We start from the raw sequence: 20,080 nt of genomic DNA on the forward strand, positions 1-20,080 counted from the left end.
ATATGGTGTAAGGAATTGGAATTGGATGATGACACATTCAGAAATGTTGCAACTCCCAGAACTTGCCTGCCCTTGTAAATTTCTCCAGGTGTTTGCTCATGATCTCATTTTGACCCTGATACTGAACCCGCCAAGTAAGGGAAGTGGCATTACTTTCTCTCCCATATTTATTTTATCTCCCATTTTTAATTTTTATTTATTTTTTAAAAATTTTATTTATTTTTGTCTGCGTTGGGTCTTCTTGCTGTGCGGGCTTTCTCTAGTTGCGGTGAGTGGGGGCTACTCTTCCTTGCAGTGCGTGGGCTTCTCACTGCGGTGGCTTCTCTTGTTTCGGAGAGCGGGCTCTAGGCGCGCAGGCTTCAGTAGTTGTGGCATGCAGGCTCAGCAGTGCTTAACTGCTCTGCAGCATGTGGGATCTTCCCTGACTAGGGACCAAACCCATGTCCCCTCATTGGCAGGTGGACTCAACCACTGAGCCACCAGGGAAGTCCCTATCTTCCATTTTTTAACTGGCAAAGCTAAATAACTCGGGACTTCCTTGGTGGTCCAGTGGGTAAGACTCCACGCTCCCAATGCAGGGGGCCCAGGTTTGATCCCTGGTCAGGAAACTAGATTCCGCATGCATGCCCCAACTAAAGACCTCCGCATGCCCCAATGAAGATCCAGCATGACACAACTAAGACCCTTCACAGACTAAATAAATAAATAAGTGTTAAAAAACAAAACAAAACTGAGTGACTCACTCAGGTCTGTCTGATTCAGAAGCTGGGGCTCTTTACTGCCAAACACTGTCTATAAATTTCTTCCCCTGGATTAAATCACTGTTTTTCTTTCTGCTTCCTCTCTGCCTCTTTTCTGCCTTCTTTCCTGGGTTTCCTGTAAGCCTGCTGAGAGGTAAGTATGCCTTGCCAAGCTCAGTTTGTAAAACCTCAGAGAACTCTGCTCATTCCTGAGGGAACCCTCCAAAACTACCAAACCCCTTACGGGAGGCTTTCTGGCCAGGGGCCTCTGGGAAGTTCATGAATCTCCAAAGAGACACCCTGATTCTTGAAAGCTGTTCTCCATCAGCCCTCTGTGGTTTAGGCAATCGGGTTCAGTTCTGAAAGCTCTATTTTGTTTTCATTTTGCTTTGGGGAGAGGCTTTGGGCCTCTCTGTTGATTCAACTCCTTCTCCTTAAAGGATAAATCAATATTTATGTCCAGACCCCAGGTATTGGGTCAATTGATTTTAGAGATGTTTTTGCTCATAATTCATCCAAGTGCTGGATTCCACAAAACAAAATCAGTCTTTGGCTGTACTTTCGTGACGATTTTATTTAAATGCCTCATTAATAACTGTTTATGGGGTGATTTGGAAGAACCCTCTAAGACTATATATGACAAAACAGTTAAAATCTATAAACAATTCCTACAAAGGAAAAGGCAAGGAGAGACAGAGGTAGGGGGGTGTAGTTTCCAGCATCTCTAGTTTTTTTCCTTTTGAGTCAGAGGGGAGATGTCATTGGCCAATTAGACGATTTAGAAGGACAGGTGGTTGCTAATCTCCTTTGGGCACCAAAGAGAACGTAACAATTAAAAGTGGAGTGAAATGTAAGGGAGATCCTTCAGGAGACGCGCATTTCCATTTGGGGGTGGGCGTGGCGGCGACTCCTCTCTTCAGGGGCTACCCAAATGGGACACATCCGACAGCCTGTCCCGAAGCGGCTTTGGAAAGGACTGGAATCCGAGTCAGGGCTTCACGGGTTAAGGAGCCCATGTCACATCGGCCGTTCCAAACTCCTCCTCTCGAAACTCCTCCTCTCGCAGTGAGGTGAAGATGTTTGAAAATCACCCCACTGCAAACTCCTCCCTCTATGGGAAACCTCACATTGAAATGCTGCAAATGACTGGGGCCCCGCGTGCAGTCGCGTCAGGGCCGCGCGAAGCCCGGGTTTACAGAGCGGACACAGCGGACAGCAGCCCGGCCCGGGGCGTGACAGGCAGAGGCTGGGAACATGAGGCTTGCGGGCTGCGGACTGCGCTGGGCCGTCGCCCTGCTCATCGCTGCGACTGCGGGTGCAGGTAAGGCTGGCTCCAGAAGCTCGCGCGGGGTAGGGGTGAGCCTGCGAACTAGGAGAGCCCCTTGGTAATTTCTTTTTGCAGGGTAAGAGAACGAAAAATCATTCCACCCTTGGAAGACTTGTGGGAAAATGGCACGAAATCCTTCTCAAATGGCTGCAGGGAGCACTAAGGGGAGCGCGAGGGTTGGGAGGGTCTGAGGGGTCTGGGGAGTCAGGGGAATGCGGGATGCGACTTTCCCCACAAGTCTCCACCCGATTGCAGACCCTCTTGTCTTAGAGCCGGGTACGCGGGTCTCCACCAATGGGGGGAGGGACCCCCTCCCAGAGTTATTCTAGGGGTGAGAGTGACCCGAAACCCGGCTGCTCAGCCTGGTCCCTGGCTGCACGCTCAGGGTAGTCTGCGGGCGCGCCCCTGCGCCGGTTCACCCTCAGAGGTTACGGCGGCGGGCAAGTTGGCTTTGTGCGACTCAAGGGCGCTGCTGGCTCCCGGAACGGAGAGGAACGCGTCCAGCGCGGACCCCGCACCACACTTCCTCCCAAGGCCACCGCCTTCAGCCCCGCCCCCGAGCTCCCATAGGGCGCCATTGGAACAGGCGAGCCTCGAGCCACTCCCCTTGGCCAATGGGAAGCGGTGGCTGCGGAGGCGCGCGCGGCGCCGGGCGGGGCAGGCTCAAGACTAGCGGCGCACCTCGTTCTCGGTGAGGACGTCCAAGGAGATTCCTCAGGTTGGTCCCAGCTTCTGTCACAAAGGAGGCGTCACGTCCCGGGCCCCTGGAGAAGCTCTGCTAGCGTGGCCGAGGCGCCCGCCGAGCGCCGCGGCCCCCTCGGCGAAGGCGTCAGTTTTCCCCTCTGTGGCGAGGCCTTCGTCCCCGCTTTGTCCTCGGGGGCCGCCCTCACCCACCCCGCCCGGGACATGTTCGCAGACGTGCCCCCCAGGCCACCCTCATGGCCCTCGGGTTAACGTGTTTGTTCAGAGGCGCTGAATGGGTTCAGCTGTGCTGCCCACATGACAGCATTTCGTTTTAGAGGGTTTGAAATTTAGATTTGGGCAAGAGGCTAGTTGATGCACCATCCTGAGTTGTCTGCTGGCTCCCAGAGGCATTTGACCTCGCTCTGGAAAATAGAGAAATGGTCCTTTTCCTACTTACGACCAGCTGGGCCTAGAAAAGGATTGGGATTGTCTGATTAACAGGATGCAGGAAGCTTTTCCTTTTTATTGGCAGGGAGGTGGCTTTGAACTCTTGGAATCAGTACCTGTGACACATCGGTGTCCTCTGGGAGGAGAGGAAGGGAGGTTGCACATGGTAGAGGATTACTGTAATAATTCGGCCATTCAGTTGTGTGAAGCAAAGGGAGCGTGGCTTGGTCAAGAGACACTTGATTAGCCTGTATTTCACACGCGATCCACTCCATTCCTAAGAGGAAATGATGGCAGTGAAGTCTCCAGCAAGATGTGTCGCTTGCTTCAGTTTCCTCTTTCACTGGGTGGCGGAGGATCTGGTGTATTTTGGGTCTCAAGGAGGCTGATCGTCTGGTGTGTTCCCCAGGCTCCCGAGAGCTGGCAGCTACTAAGTATCTTCTCTGGTGTTAACACAACCACATACATTTGTAGCAGTTTGCCCCCGAGGGGGAGGGAATTTCTTGTCTGTTTCCTTTGGGAATGGAAGTAATTGGGATCTTAACGGCATGCTTTCCCTTAGCCAGATCCAAATCAGTTAACAGCTGTGTGTGGAGCCTCAAATATGCCAAGGACACATCCAAACTCAGAAAGTAGAGTGGTCCCGCTGAGTTGTGTCTGCTTTGGCAGCAGGCCCCAGGGTTATTCATTGATCATTGCCAAGCATATTTGTCTTCCAGGGCACTGCAAATCTTTAAGAGAAATATGTGCCTCATTCTGTCTTTCCACAGTATTCCTGCTCTTATCTGTAGGGTTCCTCCCCTGACAAGACCCAGTTCTAGATGCCTTTTTTGCTCAGTGCTTGGATGGCCTTTCATGTTCCACATTAAGTACATTAACAGCATCCATACTCTGCCCCGCTGTCAGGAAAGAGACCATGTGTTGCTAAGACACTGTGGAAGTAGCCAGCAGTGAACAGTGATAGAAACAGGCTACCCCTCCCCAAAGGCAACAAAATCTACCATCGAGATCACCCTTGGAGAAAATACCTTGGCGACACCTGTGGAAAAGAGCACTGGTAAAAGGATGTCTCGTTCGTTTTCCGCTGAGTCTGTTAGCTCCCGCCATTTCTTTCTCAAGAAAATGATTCCATGTATTATTTTGATTTCCCTGCACAACCACTGTCTTCAGTAACAGGAAGGAAAACATCGAAAGTGTTTACCACCTCATTTGTGTGCTGGAGAAAAAGCAGAAATGTGTATTCCCCTTTTCTGTTTCGATAATGTTGTTCCTGACTTGTCATTCGTGACAGGAGAGGTCTAAGGGCTAGAGTTTAGTTTTTTTGGTTTTTTTCCTAAGGGAGGGTGCAGTGCTTATGTAATTTTAGGCATCTCCAGAGATAAGGGATTGGGAGCTCCAGTTTGCTTTTGCTGAAATTCAAATGAAACTGACATGGAAAACCCAAATCTTGCTTCTGGAACAGGGAGAAAACAAGAAAGAGGTGTGATTTCTTTGGGCTGTGGTGTTTGAAACAGGCCTAGTTCTGACCCATTGTTCAGGACTGTGTTGCCTGCTGTGGAGACACCCATCTGATGTGCTGTCCCTTGGTGCTCACTGTTCCTCATCCCCGTCCCCATGAGCAAGGCTATGGGATTGATTTCCCAGCTGACCATTCCCTGTAATGGTGAAATCCATTCACTTTTCATTTAAACACTGTCTGGAGCTGTCGGCCAGCTGTTCAGATAGAAATAGGTAGTAGTGGGGTCTTCCTGTTGGTGGGGTCTTCAGGTGTCTATGACAAGCAAATATTTGATTAACTGTTGCCAGGGGAAGGCTTGTTATCCAGGGAAGGGGGTTATTGTTCTTTAAAGGGCCTTAAGATGTTTTAATAGTTCTAACCTTTCCAGGAGCACATTTTGTGTGTAAGATGATTCCTTGTGCAAAGTGGATTAGTAGTGGTAATCAAAACTGCATTCGCCTGGTTGGGAGAGGGGATGACAGAAGGTCCTCCTCCGGGATCCTCACTGAGAATGCCCCTTGCCTGAACTTCCTTTTTTACTTTTTTCTGAGAGTCCTGGAATTCCGATTGCTTGTTGCCTACCCTGTGTGCCAGGATCTAGAAGTGAGTCATTTCCTTTTTCAGGCATGATCACAGTTCGGTTGTGAGTCAGTGGGGTGTGGGGTGTATTGTAGAGGCAACTCTGAGGGAGATGTCCTCTTTGGCTCCGTAGCTGGGCAATGTATTTATCAGTCTGTGTTCTGATAGCAGTAGATTCCAAAGTTCAGCTCATTCACTTCTCTTGAATGAATGGGCTCCACTGGGGCCACCTCCAGCCTGGCCTCCTTGTAGTTCAGTTACCAAGTTCTGTTGATGCTTGTCAACGCTCTTTGTATTTCTATCTTCATCACCTGTAGCCTCCTTGTGGCCCTCCTAATCTCACCTGACTGGTTTCCTAACCTCTGGCAGGAACCTTGGATGTGATCTTTGAAGACTTAGAGTTTCCCTTTTGAAATTGAGGTGTAATTGACATACTATAAAATGGACAGATAAGTAAAGAGTTCAGTGAGTTGTGATAAACATTTACTTCTATGTAACCACCTCTCATTAGGATCTAGAGAAATACTCACCTCCCAGAAAGTTCCCAGAAAGCCATTTACACCCAAGCCTGTCTGTCTGAGCACCTCACTACACTGCCTCTCAGGGAGTCTACACAAAAGTGCTGGGTGAACCAGCAAAGTAGAAATGGATGAAGGGATACATTATTCTCCCATGGATCCCTTTACCAGAAATGCCAAATCAAGTTTCTCCATCCGTGCATGCATATTTGAGAACTCAAATACATACATATACACACATGTACATATACATAAATAAGTAAGTAGCTGTTTTTTAAAGAATAGCTTTTACAAGGAAAGCAACCCAAACGTTAGTTTCATTGTGCTCCATAGACTCCAGGGCAGTGAAAGATGATCTTTTTGCAAGGCTCTCCAAAAGTCCTAAAAATGCAGAACATTCCTTGACAGCTGGAATCAGGCCATGGAAAGTCATCCACCATCATCTTACCTTTTCCTGGCATTCTGTGGCTGCAGTAAAAGGTTTCTTCCCTCTTGTATAAATGTAATACACTCATCTGGGTAGTGGAACTGTTTACCAAAGGAAGCCAGAGGAGAGTGATAAAGTACAGCATATGGTGTCCCATTTCTCCAGGAAGGTGGTTTTCAAACTGGGTCCCAGAGCCCCTGACCCCCATAGCCCTCAACCCAGGCTCAGGATTGGGTTCAAGGCTGAGTGAAATGTTCAAGGGCCTCCAGAGGTCTCTGGCCTTGTCAACCCCCATTGGAATGACCAAAGCCACCAAGAGCTGACAAAAAGGGAGGTTTATTGAATCAGGGGAATTAGGGCTAATGCCAGGGATAGGCACTGACTGATATCTTAGTTCTTTCACTTAATCATTTTCTTCCTTTGTTTAAAAAAAAAAAAAAGAATCTCAAGAGTAAAGCATTCTTAGAAGAAAACCAAACAACCTGAAATGAATTAAAGAAGGCCCCTTGCCACTGTTTCCTATGCAGAAGCACAGATAAGACTTTGTTTCTTCCAAAAGTAGGATCACACTGAAAACTATTACAAACTCTTCTGCCCCTTGCTTTTTTCCCCATTTAGCAAAATACCGTGGACAGCTTTCCACAGTGTCACAACGTAGGATGATTGACATCACCTTTTTCAGTGCCTCTGAAGGATCTGCATTATAATTAGGTATCCATTTTGCATGTGTGGCTACATAGTTCCATTTGAATATAGGCATACCTTCTTAAATTAGGTTATGTATTAATTATCTATTGCATATCAAATTACCCCAAAACTTAGTGGCTGAAAACAATACACATTTATTATCTCCAAGTTTCTGTGGGTCAGGAATTTGGAAGCAGCATAGCCAGATGGTTCTGGCTCAGGATCTCACATGAAGTTGCCATCTAGATACCTCAGGAAAAAATATATTTGCAGGGGCTGCAGTCATCTGGGCTCTATGGGGGCTGAAGCTTCCCTTCCAAGATGGTGTCCTCAGTGGCTTTTCCCAGAAGGCCTCAGGCACTCACTGCATGGAGCACCTCAGCGTGTGCAAAGGGCTTCCCCCAGATAAGTAAGCAATCCAAGAGATTCTGGAGGAGGCTGTGGTGGCTTCATGATGTAGGGTCAGAAGGCACACCTCATCACGTCTGCCTTTTTCTATATATTAGAAACAAGTCCTGAGTACACGCCAGGCGTGGGGAATTAGGCTCACCTTTTGGAGGGAGTGTCATGGAATTTGTGGTCATATTTTAAAATACCACTGGGCTTCCCTGGTGACGCAGTGGTTAAGAATCCTCCTGCCAACGCAGGGGACACCGGTTCGCGCCCTGGTCAGGGAAGATCCCACATGCCACGGAGCAACTAAGTCTGTGTGCCACAACTACTGAGCCTGCGCTCTAGAGCCCGCGTGCCACAAGTACTGAAGCCTGCACACCTAGAGCCTGTGCTCCGCAACAAGAGAAGTCACCACAATGAGAAGCCCGTGCACCACAACGAAGAGTAGCCCCCACTCGCAGCAACTAGAGAAAGCACTCACGCAACAATGAAGACCCAATGCAGCCAAAAATAAATTAAATACATAAATAATACCACCAATTGTTCCCCCCTTTTCTCTATTATAAGAAAAGTTTTAGGGACTCCCCTGGCGGTCCAGTGGTTAGGACTCTGAGCTTCCACTGCAGGGGGCATGAGTTCAATCCCTGGTGGGGGAAGTAAGATCACGCATGCCGCCGGGCACTGCCAAAATAAACAGAAAAAGCTTTGGACCTCTTTTGAACTTGACATTGTTATACACCTGTGTTAATATTTCTTCTGGGTCCCAGGGACTTTGCACTTTAAATTTTGACAGATTCTGCCCTGTTGCCCTCCTAAGAGGTGGAATGTGGAAGAGTTCCACTTTTCCAAAATCTTTCCCCGGCAAAGATGATGGACCCGGCCCTGATTTTTGGCATACCTATTGAACAAATCTTACTGTGACTGTGTCAGGCCTTGGGCTCTGATGGTTTCATGCTGAAACGATGAAAAAGACATTCCTTACTCTCAAGGAGTTTAAGTCTAGGCTGGGGGATACACAATAAACAGGTGCTTTCGATACTGTGTGTTAGGAATGAGAAATGGGTGTTTTAGGGGCTCACGGCGGTGCCAAACCCAGTTTTGGGGAAGATCAGCTTCAAAGTTGAACTGTTAGGGACTTCCCTGGTAGTTCAGCGGGTAAGACTCGGCAATCCCAATGAAGGGGGCCCAGGTTCAATCCCTGGTCAGGGAACTAGATCCCGCATGCTGCAACTAAGAAGCCCTCATGCTGCAACTAAAAGGTCCTGCATGCCACAACTCAGACCTGGCAAAGCCAAAATACATAAATAAATAATAAAATAAATAAATAAGTATTCAAAGTTGAACTGTTAGCCAAACAAACAGGTGGGAGTTGGGAGGGGGCTTTGCAGTAGAGGGAACTGCAGGGATTTGGGATCTGAGGTTGTGAAATTTTTACCAGATCCAGTACGGAGGCAGAGAATGCCATTTCCATAAGACTGTAATTCACACTGCTTTGGAGTGGGGACAGTTGGTGAAATCTGGTGACCTCAGGGCCTCCCTCTTCCTTGTTTATAGAGGTTTCAGGATGGCATTTTATGGGGAAAACAGATGTCTTGCAGATGGGTGTGTGTGAAAGGAAATGGGATGTGTGTAGGGAACACCGGCCATACATCCGTGAGCTTGGAAAAGAAGTATCCAGGCATGTTCTTTTGTTTCCTTCCGGCTGTGGGCCACCTTCACCTCTCTGCCACCTTATGTCTTGACTTTAACTTAGATGGAGACCACACTTCCATTTTGGTCAAGAATGGGATGAGTTGGAGACTCATAGCTCTTCCTTCATCATGATAAGGTCTGGCTTTCACATGCCTTCCAGCCCTAAAGACTTTTTCCCCACTGATGCTCCCCAAATCTTTATTCACATTCATTGTTCATTTTAAGGAACTGCAGTGGGGACTTCCCTGGTGGCACAGTGGTTAAGAATCCTCCTGCCAGTGCAGGGGACACGGGTTCGATCCCTGGCCCGGGACAATCCCACATGCCACAGAGCAACTAAGCCCGGGGGTCACAACTACTGAGCCTGCATGCCTAGAGTCTGTGCTCCGCAACAAGAGAAGCCACCGCAATGAGAAGCCCATGCACCGCATCGAAGAGCAGCCCCCGCTCGCTGCAACTAGAGAAAGCCCGCACACGGCAATGAAGACCCAACACAGCCAAAAATATTTAATGAAGAAAGGTAAGAAGGAAGGAAGAAAGAAACAAAGGAAGAAAGAAAGAAAGAATGAACTGCAGTCATCTAATGTATGTCATCTTTCACCTCAATGACTTGGGAAAAAAATTACCTTCTTATTTTGGGATTCTATTCAATGTAAAAAAGTTGCAAAGTTATTACAGAGAATTCTCATACCCCTCATACATTTTCCCCCAATATTAACGTCTTACATACTACAGTACATGTCAAAACTAAGAGATTAACATTTGTATATTACTATGAATTCCAGACTTTCTTTGGATTTCATCCATTTTTTTCTTTAATGACCCTTTCCTCTTCCAAGATCCAATCCAGTATTTCACATCACATTTGGGCCCTAAAGTCTTTGATCCTAGTCTTAACCAGTTGGTCTCCCAACTCTTTTAATCGCATACCCTCATTGGTTAAAAAAATTTTGAGGAAGTCCTCCCTAATATAATTATTTATCATATACTGTACTAGTGTATGATGTACCTTACAAACCATAAATATACAGAAAAGCAGAAATGTTAAAAAGGTGAGATTAAAAATCAGACACACGGGCTTCCCTGGTGGCGCAGTGGTTGAGAGTCCGCCTGCCGATGCAGGGGACACGGGTTCGTGCCCCGGTCCGGGAAGATCCCACATGCCGCGGAGCGGCTGGGCCTGTGAGCCATGGCCGCTGAGCCTGCGCGTCCGGAGCCTGTGCTCCGCAACGGGAGAGGCCACAACAGTGAGAGGCCCGCGTACTGAAAAAAAAAAAAAAAAAAAATCAGACACACAACATTTAAAAATATCTTGTTATTCGTGATGGCTTCCTGCTATAGTTAGTTAAAATCTGAAATCATGATGTAGTCAGAGCAAGTGTTTTTTTGCAAAAGTGATTCAGATTCTTTTTCAATTTCTTTTCTCTTATAGATTATTACAAGATATTAGGTGTATAGTTCCCTGTGCTATACAGTAGGTCCTTGTTGGTTATCTATTTTATATATAGTAGTGTGTATATGTTAATCTCAACCTCCTAATTTATCTGTCCCTCACCCCTTTCCTCTTTGGTAACCATAAGACTGTTCTCTGTGTCTATGGGTCTCTTTCTGTTTTGTAAATAAGTTCATTTGTATCTTTTTTTTTAAGATTCCACATATAAGCAATATTGTATGATATTTGTTTTTCTCTGTCTGGTTTACTTCACTTAGTATGATAACCTCTAGGTCCATCCATGTTGCTGCAAGTCGCATTATTTCATTCTTTTTTATGGCTGAGTATTAAGGGCAAGGTTAATCATTAGCAATTGGGCACAGAAGGCCACATTTCAAAGGGCGTCCTTGATCATTTTGATTTTTTTTTGGCTTGACCTTCTATCATATCTGATTAGGTCTCTTTTTATCTTGTACGTTGAGGGTAGGAGGGGCAAAATGCTCATTAATAGGAATAAACTTGGGACTTCCCTGGTGGTCCAGTGGTTAAGACTTTGCCTTCCAGTGCAGGGGGTGTGGGTTCAATTCCTGGTCGTGGAGCTAGGATCCCACATGCCTCGTGACCAAAACATAAAACAGAAGCATTATTGTAACAAATTCAGTAAAGACTTAAAAAAAATAGGAATAGACTTGTCAATGCTGCCATCTAAGGTCGGGAAGTTTGCTCATTTACATCCACTCACAGCTCATTAGCTTAAACTCAGTCCCATGGCCACACCTAGCTGCAAGGAAAATTGGGAAATTATAGATCCTCTTTTGGGTCGTGTGCCCAGCTAAAACTTGAAGGTCTTTATAATATGGAGAAGGAGGAGGAGAACAGATACTTGGAAACATTCTTCAGTAGTCTCAGAGCTAAAGAATTATTCATGGAAATTCTTTTTTTTTTTTTTTCTTTTCCAGGCAACAAAATTTTAATTTACCTGTAACCGTTTACTAGACTAAGTGTGGATGATTCACGTTTTCTAGGCAATACCACCATGGATAAAAACAAATTTTGGGTGTTTAAAGAGAATATCAAAGGAAAAAAAATCTAAATACATAAAAAGCCCCAAAGTGTGTAAGATCTTGAATCTTCTTCTCCCATATCCAGAATGAAGGAAGGAGAGACTTCTCCCATGAGAAGAATCATTAAAGGATCTACTGTCTTCTGTTCTTTTTGTCTGGAGTTTTCTCCCAGACAATGCATTCATTAATTGCCTTTGTGCAAGATGAGCTCATGAATAAGTTTTGCACAAACCATTAAACTCTTGATTTGGTTATGGCTAACATTCAAAATAAATTAATAAAAGAAAAGACATTCTTAATCTTCTTACAAAGGTAATGAAAAATATAAGAAATGTAGCCATCAGTTAAAACTTCTATTTTACATACCATTTGCCTTCAGAACATCTGACTAATCAGGAAAATCCTGCTAGCTTCTTTTTTTTTTTTTGATCTTATTTCCTTATCCTAAGATGAACCAGATCATAATTTTTATTGGCCGCATTACTTTAGATTACAAAGGGGATCAAAGTTTATATTTAGAGATTAAAGGATTAGTACTAGGTTTTACCAACCAATAAAAGTTTGCTTTGATCGTAGTTCACAAATAACAATGCATTCTAAATCAAAGCATGATACCTAAAACTAAATGCAGTCAATATTATTTTGTTCTCTTTTCCAAAGTGCAAAAATCATATATTTTAGAAAACTTCCCAAACACTTACTTTGTCCTCATTTTTTTTTTTTTTTTGCGGTACGCGGGCCTCTCACAGTTGTGGCCTCTCCCGTTGCGGAGCACAGGCTCCGGACGCACAGGCTCAGCGGCCATGGCTCACGGGCCCAGCTGCTCCGCGGCATGTGGGATCTTCCCGGACCGTGGCACGAACCCGCGTCCCCTGCATCGGCAGGCGGACTCTCAACCACTGCGCCACCAGGGAAGCCCCGCTGTCCTCATTTTTATCTCAAAATCCAAGTCTTCGTTTTCCTAAGGAAAGTTTTCTCTTGATTAGATCTTTTGTTACTGTGTCTGTCCCATTTCTTTTGATCTGACTTTTAGTTATATGATTATCTTTTCTGCTGGATCTCTGCTCACTGACCTCTACATTAATAATTTCTCATAATTTTTATCTCTTTATAGTTCCTTTCTACCTACTGGAGAAAGCTTTTCAAGTTTTCCTCCAGCTTAATGCTTTTATAGCCTCAATTTTCCTTGGTACTGTTTCCAATACAGATTTGTAATATGCGAAATAATTTTCTTTTCTTTGTTAATGTACACCCAGTTTCTAATATTTTATTCCCATAGACCAATGGATCCATACTTTGGTCTCAACAACCATGATGCCAAAATCTCATATTGGGGACAAATCTCTCTTTTGGATGTGTTATTTGCATCCTCCACAATACTTACATTTCAGTTCATGAAATTTAATTTGTTGTGCCTGTTTCATTTCCTGGGAACTTGACTGTTATAGTAAGGTTGTATTTCTGGTTCGTTCTTCAGTTGGCAGGAAATAGACACAGGGAGCATGGTCGTTTCTAATCCTGACCCTGATCCTTCCTTCTCCTTTCTTTCTCTCTCAGTGGAAGACAAATGTGGGAGAAATGAGTTCCAGTGCCGAGACGGGACATGCATCTCCTACAAGTGGGTTTGCGACGGGAGCGCTGAGTGCCAGGATGGCTCCGATGAGTCCCAGGAGACGTGCAGTGAGTCCCCTTTGGGCGTGACACGCGTCCTAACCTTTTTTTCACTCTTTTTTTAAAATTTAAGTATAGTTGATTTACAACGTTGTGTTAATTTCTGCTGTACAGGGATTTCCCTGGCGGCCCAGTGGTTACTCTCTGGCCATGGCAAGCCATGACACAACAAAAACCACTTTTTAAAAAATAAATAAATAAACATTTCTGCTGTACGGCAAAGTGATTTGATGATACTGGATGACAGACTCGGTGGAAATTGGCCAGTGTATTGATGTATTCAGCTGTGAATTGGGAAATGGAGACAGAAGATATTACTGGAACTGAAACTTTCCTTTAAAGCCTCTTTTTTTTTTTTTTTTTTGTAAATCGAAGTGAAATTCACATAACAGAAATTAGCCATTTTCAAGTGATCAGTTTGAGACGGAGGGGGTAGGGATAAATTAGACGTTTGCGATTAACATATACACACTGCTATATAAAAAATAGATTAACAAGGTCCTACTGTATAGCACAGGGAACTATATTTAATATCCTGTGATAAACCGTAATGGAAAAAAATATATATGTATATATGAATCACTTTGCTGTACACCTGAAACTAACACAACATTGTAAATCAACTATACTTCAATTTTTAAAAAGCCAAAAAAATTTAAAAAGTGAAAAAAGTAAAGTTCAGTAGCATGAATACATTCACAGTGCGGTACAACCACCACCTCCATCTCGTTCCAAAACCTTTGCAGCACCTAGCTTCTAATTTTAAACAAGCTCCATTAAATGTCCTTCATTTTGACTCAGAAAAGTGGGCTCGGCACTCCCTGTCAGAAAACTCTGGGTTTTTCCCTTGCAAAGCTCGGACTGGCGAGGCAGGTTGGTCTTCCCTCTGGGTTAAGGCTGAATCCTGTTTCTCCCATAGTGTCTGTCACCTGCAAGACGGGGGACTTCAACTGTGGGGGCCATGTCAATCGCTGCATTCCTGAGTCCTGGAGATGCGACGGCCAGCCGGACTGTGAGAACGGCTCAGACGAGGAAGGCTGTCGTAAGTGGAGTCACTGGCCTGGTGGCCCGTGGGTCCTGGCTTAGTCCAAGTGACCTGACTGGGTTCCTGGCTAAGGTCGGAGTTTGTTCCCCAAACTGAGGTTTCTGTGAAGAAACAGGCCGAGAGTCTTGGAGGGGAAGGCACTTTGCAGCTGGTTCTGTCTTGTCTCTTTGATTTTATTCATTGTTTATAATTTCATTTTCAATTGCATAGGTTTTTTTTTTTTTTTAACAAAATAAGGCCCTTTAAAAAACAAAAAATCCTGGGGAAAATTTAAATAACTGAGATCACATCAAATCTTCAAGTTCACAAAATATAAAAACCCTTAAGAGAGTCTTAAAAAAAACTAAAAACGGGGAGTTCCCTGGTGGCCAGGTGGTTAGGATTCTGGGCTTTCACTGCCATGGCCAGGGTTCAATCCCTAGTCGGGGAACTGAGATCCCACAAGCCATAAGACCCAAAAAGTGAGTGTTTGCTTACATTTACCTTAGAAATGCACGTCTAACCTTGGTTAGTGGTCATCTGATGAAACAGCTCCCTGGGGAACATTTTAATAAATTTTATTTATTTATTTTTGGCTGCGTTGGGTCTTCGTTGCTGGGCGCAGGCTTTCTCTAGTTGTGGCGTGCAGGGGCTACTCTTCGTTGCGGAGTGTGGGCTTCTCATTGCAGTGGCTTCTCTTCTTGCAAAGCACAGGCTCTAGGCATGTGTTCCATAGTTGTGGCTTGCAGGCTCTAGAGCACAGGCTCAGTAGTTGTGGTGCACAGGCTTTGTTGCTCCACGGCATGTGGGATCTTCCCAGACCAGGGCTCGAACCATGTCCCCTGCAGTGGCAGGCAGACTCTCAACCACTGCGCCACCAGGGAAGCCCCCATATATTCTTTTTCATATTCTTTTCCATTATAATTTATTATATGATATTGACTATATTCCCTGTGCACACTATTTTTTTGACTGCATTGGGTATTAGTTGAGGCATGCAGGATCTTTGTTGAAGCATGTGGGATCTTTCATTTCCTCGCTGGGGCTTCTTTCTCTGTAGTTGTAGGGCACAGGCTTCTCTCTAGTTGTGGCGTGTGGGTTTTCTCTCTCTACTTGTGGCACGCGGACTCCAGAGTGCGTGGGCTCCGTAGTTTGCAGCACACCGGCTCTCTAGTTGAGGCTCACGAACTCAGTAGTTGTGGTGCGGAGGTTTAGTTGCCCCCGCCCCGGCATGCGGGATCTCAGTTCCCCAACCAGTGATTGAACCCGCATCTCCTGCATTGGAAGGTGGATTCTTTACCACTGGACCACCAGGGAAGTCCGTTGTGCAGACTCATACTGCTTCCCATGTACCCAGCCCAACGTGAGAGCTTTATACCCCAAGTCCTCAGCAATGCCTTAAGGCACGAACAGATGAGGGAACTGAAGCACAGAGGGGGCCCAGGAGCTGGACAGTCTTCCGGCCAGGGCAGCGGTTCCGTGTTCAGGGTTCCTGACCACTGCCTTGAGCTCCTGACCACTGGGCTCTGGCCTCTCCTCGGCTCAGTGTCTGCATCTGTGCAATGGGCTTGTGTCAGGATGTGGTGGGAGGCTCCCTGCTGACTGGGCTGTCGTCTCCCGTCCGTCCCCGCAGCCCCCAAGACGTGCTCCCAGGACGAGTTCCGCTGCAATGACGGCAAGTGCATCGCCCCAAAGTTCGTCTGCGACTCGGACCTGGACTGCTTAGATGGCTCAGACGAGGTGTCCTGCCCTGCGTCCACCTGCGACCCTGCCAGCTTCCAGTGCAACAGTGCCACCTGCATCCCCGAGCTCTGGGCCTGTGACGGCGACCCCGACTGCGAAGACAGCTCGGACGAGTGGCCGCAGCGCTGCGGGAGCCCCCAGCCGTCGGACCCCGCACAGGGCAACAACCCCTGCTCGGCCCTCGAGTTCCATTGTCGCAGCGGCGAATGCATCCACTCCAGCTGGCACTGCGACCACGACCCCGACTGCAAGGACAAGTCTGACGAGGAGAACTGTGGTAGGGGCACCGCACGGGTCCCCTCATCTGTCCCCAGGCTCCCCCAAGTCGGGGCAGGGGCAGTGCCTTTAGGTGGTTGAATGGTTTCACATCTCATAGCAAGAAAATCGGTCCCATTTCATGTTCGAGTCTTTCCAGTCACATGGAGGACAAGCTATCCTCCAAAGGGTGCTCAGTCTGGAACACCTATTTAATTAATCTCTTTTGCCCAGGGGAGCAAACTGCAACCTGCAGTATAATTTGGGTCCAGAAAGGATCCTGGGCTCCGGGCCTGGCTGGTGTCATCTGTGCTGTGTGACCTTTGGCCAGGGACCACTGTGCTGTGGTCTCCTCCCCTGCAGATGGGGCAACAGCATCGGCCTTTGCGGACCTCGGTTAGAATCCAGTGCCATCCAATCGAACTTGCTGTGATGCTGCCCAGTGCACGAGTGCTGGCCAGTGTAGCTGATGCCACTGAAAGATGGAATTCTTAGGTTGCTTTCATTTTAACTCATTGAAACTTAAATAGCCACAGGTGGTTAGTGGCGACTGTGATGAAGACGTGGCCCCGAGTCAGTGCACCCTGAATCAGGGCCATTCTTGCACGGCTAGTGATGTAGGTCGTTTTCGTCTTTCTGTTTCTTTGGCATCTTTGCCCACGTGCACAGTGTTCAGAGTTGCAATCGCTGTATAGGTGTAATTAGACATTTTATTTTTTTATTATTATTGTTTTCCTTTTTGGCCGCCCCACATGGCATGCGGGATCTTAGTCTCCAACCAGGGATCGAACCTGTGCCCCCTGCATTTGAAGCGTGGAGTCTCAACCACTGGACTGCCAGGGAAGTCCCGTAATTAGACTTTTTAAAAACTTCTTACACCTTTTAAAAACGATTGAAGGGACTTCCAGCATGTGGAGTCCAGTGCACCCGGCCGGGTTCAGTCCCTGGACAGGGAACTAGATCCTGCATGCCGCAACTAAAGACCCCACATGTTGCAATGAAGATCCCGCATGATCCCACCTGCGGCAGTGAAGATCCCACATGCCACAACTAAGACCTGGCGCAGCCAAAAAATAAATAAGGCAAAACAAAACAGTTGAAGACTTTGTATGTGATCGATCGGTTCTAAAACTGAACACCCTGGCAGTCCAGTGGTTAGGACTCCGCTCTTTCACTGCCAAGGGCCGGGGTTCAATCCCTGGTTGGGGAACTAAGATCCCACAAGCCCCACGGCGAGGCCAAAAATAAAAAATAAATAAGTAAATAAACAAATAAAACTAAACACAAACTCATTTAATCCCCATGACTTGTGAGAGCATGCTTCCCTCATTCTTTACAGATGAGGAGACTGAGGCACAGAAAGGCAGAGTAACCCTCTGAGGACACACACCTGTGAACCCAAACCCATCCCTGATCACCCCACCATGTGAACTCTCATCAGAGAGCATGTTTTGCGAGAGTTATGTTCAGTTGTATTTTTTTCCTTAATGCAAAGATAGACACAGGGGTTAAAAATAGGATCATTCTAAATACACAAAGCAAAACAAAAAATAGGATCATTCTCCTCTTTTACCTAGGTCACAGCAGAGCAAGTATCCACTTGAAAATAATGAGCTCCAGACATTTGCATATTTTTATTTTATTTTATTTATTTTATATATATTTTTTTGCGGTACACATGCCACTCACTGTTGTGGCCTCTCCCGTTGCGGAGCACAGGCTCCGGACGCGCAGGCTCAGCGGCCATGGCTCACGGGCCCAGCCGCTCCGCGGCATGTGGGATCTTCCCGGACCGGGGCACGAACCTGTGTCCCCTGCATCGGCAGGCGGACTCTCAACCACTGCGCCACCAGGGAAGTCCATTTGCATATTTTTAAAAAGGTGGATGGGGAGGATCATTCTGCCCATAGATTTATCATCTTTTTTCACTGACCTCCTGAAATCGAATTTTCAAATTGTAAACATTTTTTTTTTTTTTTTTTTTTTTAATTGTAAACATTTTGATAGTGAAATGTAACCCATGGGAAAGTGCAGAAAACTTAAGCTTAGAGCTTAATGAATTAGGGTAAAGCAAAAACCTGTTGGAGGTCAAGGTCTGGACCGTGGTTAGAATGACCCTATTCTAGTCATCACGTGTGTCCGCCAAGATTTCATTGTAATGGCCTTTTTAGGTAGTGTCAACTGAAACATGTTTTACGTTTGCGGTGTGAGTCATTTGAAGGGCTGTATGATACTCAGTGGTATTGATATGATTTATCATAGCTTACCTGGCCGTGCCTCTGTCTGGGTTGGGACCACATCACTGCTTTTCTGCAGAGAATGGCCTGTTGGGTCTGCCAGCTTTTTAATGAATTTCCTGCATACGAGGACAGACTGGAGAAAAGTCTAAGAAACCGGTTGTGTTAGGGTGCTTTCCTGCCCACTTTCTTATTTTCCACACCTGGCTCTGTCTTTCCCAGCCGTGGCCACCTGCCGGCCTGACGAGTTCCAGTGCTTGGATGGAACCTGCATCCACGGCAGCCGGCAGTGCGACAGGGAGTATGACTGTAAGGACCTGAGCGACGAGCTGGGCTGCATCAATGGTAAGCTCTGTCCTGCCAGGGTCCAGGGCCATGGGGAGATGTAGGGGGATGAGCATGGTGCATCCCAGACAAGTGAGGAGCCTCCTGTGTGTCCTTGGGCAAGTTACTTGACCTCTCTGAGCCTCACGTCCACTTATCTGCCAAATGGGCAAAAAGTAAGCACCTACTTCAGGACTGTGAGATTTAATGCGGTCAGAGTATACAAAGCTCATGTCCCTGAGCTCAGAGTTACATGCACAGTACGATTCCATGTAAAGCACTTTGCTGAATTTACAACATAGCAGTTCTGCTCCTGGGAAACTTGCACTGGGAGAGAAGCTCTAGAACAGGCAGAGCAGCACTGTCCTAACAGCAAAACACTGGAAGAAACCCAAATGTTCATCAGCAGTAGAATTAATTAAAAATATATATACGTATTCATTTATTTATCTATCTATTTATTTATTTGTGGCTGCGTTGGATCTTCGTTGCTGTGCGTGGGCTTTCTCTAGTTACAGCCAGTGGGGGCTACTCTTTGTTGTGGTGCGCAGGCTTCTCATTACGGAGGCCTCTCTTGTTGCGGAACATGGGCTCTAGGCGCACTGGCTTCTGTAGTTATGGCACAGGGGCTCAGTAGTTGCGGCTCGCAGGCTCTAGAGCACAGGCTCAGTAGCTGTGGCTCGCAGGCTTGGCTGCTCTGCAGCATGTGGGATCTTCCCAGACCAGGGATTGAACCCATGTTCCCTGCATTGGCAGGTGGATTCTGTTTTTTTTTTTTTTTTTTTTTGCTGTATGTGGGCCTCTCACTGTTGTGGCCTCTCCCGTTGTGGAGCACAGGCTCCAGACGCGCAGGCTCAGCGGCCATGGCTCATGGGCCCAGCCGCGGCATGTGGGATCTTCCCGGACCGGGGCATGAACCTGTGTCCCGTGCATCGGCAGGCGGACTCTCAACCACTGCGCCACCAGGGAAGCCCGGCAGGTGGATTCTTAACCACTGTGCCACCCAGGAAGTCCCAAAATATTTTTTTAATTGTGGTAAAATACCTATAACATAAAACTTACCATCTTAACCTTATTTTTTTTATATCGTAGCCATTTTTAAGGGTCAAGTTCAGTAGTGCTAAGTAACCGTCACTACCATCCATTGCCAGAACTCTTTTCATCTTCCCAAATTGAAACTCTGTCCTCGTGAAACACTCATTCCCCCTCCTCCTCCCCCAGCCCCTGGCACCCACCATTCTACTTTCTGTCTCTATGAATTTGACTCCTCTAGGGACCTCATGTAAGTGGAATCACACAGTATTTGTCTTTGTGTGACTGGCTTATTTCACTGAGCAT

The 20,080-nt window shown here is 46.6% G+C and overlaps 1 protein-coding gene across 5 annotated transcripts in view; it reads left to right on the top strand.

Moving 5' to 3' along the window:
• The first annotated feature begins 1,841 nt into the window (after positions 1-1,841).
• The window catches only part of LDLR (low density lipoprotein receptor), a 36,197-nt gene continuing 17,958 nt past the window's right edge, over positions 1,842-20,080 (top strand). For 3 of the 5 annotated variants that reach the window (XM_032626290.1, XM_032626292.1, XM_032626291.1), the window contains exons 1-5: positions 1,842-2,061; positions 13,046-13,168; positions 14,079-14,201; positions 15,817-16,203; positions 18,641-18,763. In XM_032626290.1, coding sequence (XP_032482181.1) covers positions 1,995-2,061; positions 13,046-13,168; positions 14,079-14,201; positions 15,817-16,203; positions 18,641-18,763 — 823 coding nt within the window. In that variant the 5' untranslated portion in view covers positions 1,842-1,994. The remainder of the gene's footprint in view (positions 2,062-13,045; positions 13,169-14,078; positions 14,202-15,816; positions 16,204-18,640; positions 18,764-20,080) is intronic. The other 2 variants (XM_032626294.1, XM_032626293.1) reach the window with 2 other exon arrangements.

This window comes from Phocoena sinus, chromosome 3 (assembly GCF_008692025.1).
Source record: "Phocoena sinus isolate mPhoSin1 chromosome 3, mPhoSin1.pri, whole genome shotgun sequence".
In the NCBI taxonomy this organism is placed as follows: Eukaryota; Metazoa; Chordata; class Mammalia; order Artiodactyla; family Phocoenidae; genus Phocoena; species Phocoena sinus.